General features: G+C 35.3%; 1 protein-coding gene across 1 annotated transcript in view; it reads left to right on the top strand.

The window, feature by feature from the left end:
• Positions 1-1,337: 1,337 nt before the first annotated feature.
• The window catches only part of ACOT12 (acyl-CoA thioesterase 12), a 92,638-nt gene continuing 85,435 nt past the window's right edge, over positions 1,338-8,540 (top strand). The window contains exons 1-2 of the mRNA XM_053701461.1: positions 1,338-1,814; positions 3,972-4,041. Of these exons, the coding sequence (XP_053557436.1) occupies positions 1,619-1,814; positions 3,972-4,041 (266 nt within the window). The 5' untranslated portion in view covers positions 1,338-1,618. The remainder of the gene's footprint in view (positions 1,815-3,971; positions 4,042-8,540) is intronic.

Below are 8,540 nucleotides of genomic sequence, written 5' to 3'. Positions count from 1 at the left end.
AATTATAGCTCTTTTACCAAATAAAAAAAACTATTTTTAAAAAAACCCTATCCTAAAAAACGATTGTCCTGAAAAGGGCATTTGGTTGGGCATTTCCCTTGGTAGGAGGGCAGTGCCCTAAAGTAAAGATAGCTCATTTGCTCATAAAAAAGCCCTATTCTAAAAAAAAACAGCTCTTTTTCCCAATAAAAAAACCTTTTCTAAAAAAGAAAAAAAAAACCCTAACTTTAAAAAAACCCTATCCTAAGAAAACCCCTATTCTAAAATAAGATTAACCTGAGAAGGGAATTTTGTATGGCATTGCCCTAAAGTAATTTCAGCTCTTTTGGGCAAAAACACCCCAAAGCTTGACACACTGAAGCTTAAATGAGAGGTTCGTCCTTATATAGAGGTGCCCTTGGATATCTATTGGCCGGTTTTTTTAATTTTTAGTCCAATTAATCAATAGAATAAAAGCTTTTTCTAGAGAGGACAAAAAAAAACAAAATTTGGAACTAAAGTTTTCAAAATGCAAATAAAGGGATACTGAACCTATTTTTTTTTTCATGATTCAAATAGAGAATGCATTTTTAAGCAACTTTCTAATTTACTCTTATTATCCATTTTTCTTCGTTCTCTTGCTATCTTTATTTGTAAAAGCAGGAACGTAGGCTTACGATCTGGCCCATCTTTGGTTCCACACCAGGGTAGCGCTTGCTGATTGGTGGCTAAATGCAGCCTACTTTTTGGGTTCAGTATTCCTTTAACAGCATTTTAAAAAACATGGACTGCTATGGTAAGTTTTGGGTGCTTTTATCTTTTAAGGGGATGGTGCTGGAACCCATATGTAAGCAACAAAATGGAGCAAATCATCAGAATAATTACATATCTCACAGAACTGGTCCTATTTTGGTAGGTTTGGCAAATCTAAAAAACCTTTACTTTCATCTAAAAACTGTAGAAATGTGTCCCAATACCGTTTAATTCAAGTTATTTTTGTTACCATTTATCCTTTAGAAAATAACACTAACAAAACTTAAACTAATTTAATATATTGCACTTATTAAATGAATAAATTCCATTTATTCCTTATTTAGTAGTAAGAAATTGCAGCACACACAATGTGTGGCCTTTATTATATTCTTTATTTGGCAAGGCGATCAAACTAAAGCGAATGAGCTTATAGTTCATATAATAAAGGCCAGAAATTGAATATGGAAATATTATGTCATATGAAACCTCTGCAGCACGGTTATTAAGCAGAGCGCGCCTTAGCCTCTAGACAGGAGGTGTGAGGTAAAACATAGGAGTGGGGGTGTGGCTGGGTGCCACATGGGAAACGAGCCAGTCACAAGCTGAAATCCTACTGCTCACATGTGACTTTAACTCTCAGCTGTGAACATTGTGCACCTTAACTCAGCTGCAGCCTCAGACGTCCCGAGAGGCACCTGCTGGAAACACTCACCTGAGCTGATGACCACACGGGCAAATCTGTTTCCAGTCACACTGCATTGCTTCACGTCACTGTATAATCACTACAGCAGCCCCTCTCCCTTCTATTCATAGGCAGCTGATCTGAATTCACATCACACCTCGTCTTTCATCCTTCTGCACACACGTTTGCTACTGCTTTGCTCCTATGCTGCTGTCTGAGGTATCTAATGGATATGGGGCTCCCATGGGTCTCTGGAGAGAACGCTCAGCCTTGTCTTCGGGGTATGAGAATGGAGAGGTGCAAATGTGCCACACTGTCAATCCCTGGCACTCAAATCACAGGTGGGAGTTAAGTGCTGGACAGCTCCTTACATGGATTGATACCACCGCCTGCCTGGCAGGTAAGATGCCCATTTATGACACCTGCAGGCTGTTGTACATTTTTTTATAAAATTGGAAACAATACAAAAGTAATACCTTTTTTTTTTCTTATGTATTAATTTCAGCACCCTATTGTGTACATATTTAGTGAGAGGCTGGAAAACCAGTCATTATTTTGACATGTGCAGCTGATACTACTTATAAGGGTGTGTCTGTATAGGCAATCACAGCTTATACATTGCTACATCAGCTGTTTTCACCTTATTTTCTGCTTATTATATGTTAATCTTTTGTGTAAATATGTAGAGAGACTGATATCTTAAGACAAATCACAAGTGAGTGCAATTTGGTATATTTTGCTCTAAGAGGAATATGATATATTTGTATTTCTGTTGTTTTCAGCATATTCAGTATTGAAGGGGTATAAAATATCAAGTACAGATTTACATCTAACTCTCAGGGAAAGTGGAGAATATTATATAACTGTTAATATAACAAAGGAAGACATGGCAAATCTAAGTAATGGGTGTGTGCACTATATAATTGTATATATATCATATGAAGTGTGTGTATATATCTGTTTAATATGCATATGTAAAATGTTCTATATTTGTGCCATACTGTAAATAACTGTATTGTTCTATTTGTAACTGATAATATCCACGACAGACAAATCAGAATGAAAATAATTCAAGATGTGCTGTAAAACTGGTATTTCAGACAAAAAGTAGTAATTTTTATTTTCTGGTTTTAAAGGGACATGGGTTTAAAATTAAACTTTGGTTAATCAAAACGTTCAATTGAACTTAAAACAAAATACACACCCCAAAACAAACATCCTTTGATAAAACATAGCTCTTTTTGATGATAGAATGCCTTGGTAGCTTTAGGATTGTTCACATATCTTGAACACTATATTTAAACTGTGTTTGCAACAATGTAGTAATGTTATGTTTTTGTGGACACTTAGTAGTATTTGCAACAGAATCTAACACTATTATAACGTTGCAAATGTTATTGCCATATTGTGTGCAACAATGTTTGTAGGCTTAGGATTGTGCACATATCTTGAGCACTTAATGTAAATAGTGTATGCAATAGTATAATGTTTTGCTGTTGGAGACTATTAGCAGTGTTTGCAACAACATACAACCCTTAGAAACATTGTTGCAAACACTACTGCCATATTGTGTTCAACTGTAATTGTAACTATTTTATAAATTGTTGCATACACTGCTGCCTAATTGTGCTCAACAATGTATAACATTGTTAAAAGCATTTATCACTATATGGCAGCAGTTTTTGGAACGCTAATATACATTGTTGATCACAGTTAGGCAGCAGTGTATGCAACAAAAATCCTGCACCTACCTAGGTATGCTCTCATGCAAAGGGGCTGATCTTTAACACAGGATACCAAAAAACCTTTAATAAATTATGATTATTTGTGTGTGTGTGTATATATATATATATATATATATATATATATATATATATATATATATATATATATATATATATATATATATATATATATATATATATATAATTTTTTTTTTTTTTTTTTTTGTCTACATTGTCTGAAACATGAAATTGGAATTTTGACTTCCAGGTTGCTTAAACCTGTGCTATAGCGGCACCATAGACTATTGTGGATTAAGTAATTTCAATCTAACAAATCCCTACTAATCATTCCTTAAAGGAACAGTCAAATCAAACTTTCATGATTCAGATAGAGCAAACAATTTTAAACGGCTTTCCAATTCACTCCCATTATCTAAATGTGCACGGTGGTCTTATATGCACACTTTTTGAGGCACCAGATGTTACAGAACATGTGCAAGATACAGTGTATATGCATATTGTGATTGGCTAATGGCTGTCACATGATGCATTAGGAAAGAAAATGTAACAAACTTTGACAGATCAGAAACAAGATCTACTACTCGAAATTCAAACTAAGTGCTTTTGCATTGTCTTTATTATGCATTTATTGATTATTCTATTGTGTTTATTGGCCCTTTAATGTTGGTTCTATAAACTTATGTTTTAATAAAATATTAATTCTTTATTGCATGCACTTTTTTTGATTAGTGTTACTGTATTTTCTGTCATCTTAGTTACAACATTTACATGCTTAATATGCCTTATATTTATATGAAATGCGTCTTTTCAAGCTGAACGACACGCTGGCGTGGCCTGTGTTACTGCATCTGTGGATAACATTCAGATAGAAGAGACAGCCAGGTACTGCACTTATTTCTATTTATTTCTCTAAATAAAGACCAAAGATCCCTTATCCTGTCTCACAGCAACTGATCCTGAACTTCACTAGTCCTTTTATTACTGTGTTAAGGGTCAAAGTTCATTTAAAACCAATTATTTGCAGCACTGAGGCCAAGTGTGTAATGGCAAACTTACAGTGACTATTTAGATACATTTCTGTCAGGATGTGAAGCAAGAGATAGGCAACGTTCACCTGAGGTAATGAGGAGCAGTTTTGAATGCAATCTGTGTCCAAGTTTATGTTTTCTATTTATTTGCATTTATATAGCATTTGACAGTAGATAAGAGCCAAAATGGCCCATCAAGTCTACCCATATTACATGTTACTTTTTCTTAGGATAGCCTTATGCATGTCCCAGGCATTTTGTAATTCCTTTACAGTCTTTGTGTTTACCACTTCAATTGGAAGTTTGTTCCATGAATCCACTACCCTTTATGTAAAAAAAAATGCTTCCTCACATTTCTCCTGAATCTGCTTCCCTCTAACTTAAAGGGACAGTCTATACCAGAATTGTTTTTGTTTAAAAAGATAGATCCCTTTATTACCCATTCCCCAGTTTTGCATAATCAACAAAGATTTGTTTTCTCCCTCTGTGATTACCTTGTATCTAAGCCTCTGCAGACTGCCCATGTTCAGTTCTTTTGACAGACTTGCATTTTGGCCAATCAGTGCTAAATCATAGGTAACTCCACGGGCGTGAGCACAATGCTATCTATATGGCACACATGAACTAACGCTAGTTGTGAAAAAATGTCAAAATGCATTCATATAAGAGGTGGTCTTGAAGGGCTATGACATTTGCATATGAGCCTCTTAAAGTTTAGCTTTCAACTAAGAATACCAATAGATCAAAGCAAATTTGATGATGAAAGTTTAATTTTGACTAGACTGTCCATTTTAGCCTACATAACTGCCTGGGTGCTTGCCGTCAGGCAAAATGTCACTCATTGAGTAAAGTATGTTGTTCTGATATAGAGTGCACCTCCCTTTTAACCCCTTTGCTGGTTCCAAGGGTTTCTAGGACTGTAGGAGACCATTGTTAATAAGGTTAAATTATTTCTATGTATGTAATGTATATAGATGTAAAGAAATTGGTTCAAGCAACCGAAAGTTAAAAACACCTGAAAAACAGGGTTTAGCATTAAATCAACAAAATTCTTTGAAATTTGGGAGCTTTGTGGGCACCCTCCGTGACTAGATATGGTGAAACTTTAAAGGGATAGTCTAGTCAAAATTAAACTTTCATGATTCGGATAGAGCATGCAATTTTAAGCAACTCTCTGATTTACTCCTATTATCAATTTTTCTTTCTCTCCTTATCTTTATTTGAAAAAGCAGGAAGGTAAGCATTAGGAGCCGGCCCATTTTTGGTTCAGAACCTGGTTAGCGCTTGCTGATTGGTGGCTACATTCAGACACAAATCAGCAAGCGATAACCAGGTGCTGAACCAAAAATGGGCCGGCTCCTAATGCTTACCTTCCTGCTTTTTCAAATAAAGACACAGAGAAAACAAAGAAATTGATAATAGGAGTAAATTAAAGAGTTGCTTGAAATTGCATGCTCTATCTAAATCATGAAAGTTTTTAATTTTGACTAGACTATCCCTTTAAAGTAAATTTGTTTACACTTTCACATTATTAGCTCCAAAAATAATCTTCAATGTAAAAAGATATGGACATTTTAAGCCATACCTACAGCAAGAAAAACAATCTTGATGGAATCTGGAATGCAGTGGTTTGCCAAGCCATTATGGTTAATATATAAATATAATATAATATAATTAATATAATATAATTAATATAATATAATATATTTTTTTTTAATTTTTTTTGCATGCTCAGAAGAAGCAAGCGACTGGGGAAAACCCCAATAAGTAAAGACACTTTCAGAAGAGATTTTGCTGCAGAGATTTGTAGTTGTAGTCTCAAATAGCCTGTATTGTACTGTAGAATAGAGGGCACTAGCGGCACTGTCCTGCGGCAGGTATGTCTAAGGGGAAGTAACATTATATACAGTATCCAGATACTTGACTGTCCACAGCACAATTCTTTTTAAAATCACAACTAGCATGATTAAAGGATTGATTCCCGAAACGTTGCATTGATTTTAATTGTCATGTAATAAAGTTGTGATTTTAAAAAGAATTGTGCTGTGGACAGTCAAGTATCTGGATATATGTTGGTGGAAAAGGCAGATTCCACGGTTTTTCGCATGCACATTTACATTTCTTGAGCTGCCGTTTCACTACAAAGACACTGTTTTAGACAATATGTTACACACACATACACATTTAAAAAAATAAATAGGAATTTCAAAGGTAAAAAAAAATCCCAATTCACTTTCTCAAACATTAATCATAAGAATTCAGAAATTATTCCCCCTCCCCCCCATCCATTTGGTGGGGTATTATGTTTCGTAATTTTCATCCCTTAGAAAGAAACTAAATTAAAACATTTGCAATTTTTATTTTAAAGTACTGAATATTTTTTTTTTGGTACATATCCTCTTCAAATCTTAATGCTCATTGCATAAGAAATTTTTACAACTGATGCCTGTGAAAACCATTTTTACATGTAGGAAATATGTATTAAAGCTGACAAATAGGTATCAGCATTAAGAAATAAAATAAGATTAAACATGATTCTCATTTACGTTTTTGTTTTTTTCTTTCCTTCTGAGCACTGACTGTTTTGTAAGCGGAATATTTAAAGATGATGTCAAGAGTTTGAATAGGAGATGAAATCCCATCCTGCAATTGGTTCCTTTTGAGGGTTGCAGTACCTTGGCAGGGCTGAATGGAAAACTTCCTGAGCAGTGCCCTATTTTCACTGCCTGCTGTGTCCTTCAGAGTAGAATTCTCACTAGAAAATAACAAAGAATTCTTTTAACAAAAGTTCTTTTAAGAATATGAATAGAATGGTTCTGAAAGAGGAATCATGGATGTGTTTTTTAAAGGACAGAATAATTATTTTAATTGTATGTATGACAGCACCACAAACGGTTTTTTAACCCTTTAAAGGGACACTGAACCCAAATTTTTTTCTTTTGTGATTCAGAGAGCATGAACTTTCTAATTTACTCCTATTATAAATTTTTTTCTTCGTTCTCTTGCTATCTTTATTTCAAAAAATCATCTAAGCTTTTTTTTTTTGGTTAAATCTCTGGACAGCACTTTTTTATTGGTGGATTAATTTATCCACCAATCAGCAAGAACAACCCAGGTTGTTCACCAAAAATGGGCTGGCATCTAAACTTAAATTCTTGCATTTCAAATAAAGATACAAAGAGGATGAAGAAAATGTGATTATAGGAATAAATTAGAAAGTTGCTTAAAATGTCATGCTCCATCTGAATCGCAAAATACAAAATTTGGGTTCAGTGTCCCTTTAAGTGCTAAGTACTTTTCCCACCTGGATGCTAAGATATTTTTTTTTTTTTTTTTTAAGTTTTTTTTATTTTTTGAACAATTTGTTTAACTTTTTTTTAAAAAAATTCAGACCCGACAATATTTACACTGTTGGAAAGGTTAGGCGATTACCTTTCCAATGGTGGGTCTTGGGGGTCTGTAGCTGCTTATATGCCTGAGATACAGGCGTCTAAGCAGCATGTCCCCTGCTCCTATACTTAACATTAAGTATAAATAAAGTTGCGCGGTGACGTCACCACACAAAACGGGAAGCCCCGGCGATGCCTGTCACTCTACAGGCACGATTGCCGGGGTAGGAGCTGGTGGGAGCGCCCAGATCTCCCTCAAGATGGGGGAGTGCTAGTGACGGCTCTGAGCCGTCAGTACCAGAGTGGGAAACTCTGTGATGGCTCAGAGCCATCATTAGCACTTAAAGGGTTAAATGTGATTTTTTTATTTATTTATTTAAAAATGTTTCGGACCTACATGATCCTTAATCATGCATATTTAGAACAGGCGAACACAGACATTTTAAAAAGGCTATCTGAACCAATCAAATCACACATTGCTTTTTTAATTCAAATTAATAAAAAAAAGAAATTGACACTTTATTTAACATATATACAGACAAACAAGTTATCATAGATGGATCAATAAAGAAATGGGTATATTACTTCCATTCCTAATTAGTTGTCATGTTTGGATCCAATTAAAAACTAAAAATAATGAGGCTAAAAACGGGGCTGTGTGCCCTGGATAGAGTCCAAGGATAGGGGGAAATGGTGTAAGCAGTCATGCAGTATACACAGACTATGCGCTCAAGGTGTCCTCCTGCCTGCGTACTGCTGGGATTTAACCCAGTCAGCCGATTTCTAACTGCTTCCCTGTTGCTTTACACACCATACAAGCATACATAGGGGCCTATCTATCAAGCTCCGAATGGAGCTTGATGCCCCGTGTTTCTGGTGAGCCTGCAGGCTCGCCAGAAACGCTGCTCCATAACCTGTCCGCCTGCTCTGAGCAGACAGCTCAGAACAGACATCGCCGGAAATC

Source organism: Bombina bombina, chromosome 2 (genome assembly GCF_027579735.1).
Source record: "Bombina bombina isolate aBomBom1 chromosome 2, aBomBom1.pri, whole genome shotgun sequence".
NCBI lineage: Eukaryota > Metazoa > Chordata > Amphibia > Anura > Bombinatoridae > Bombina > Bombina bombina.
This window is presented reverse-complemented; position numbering and strand designations above follow the sequence as displayed.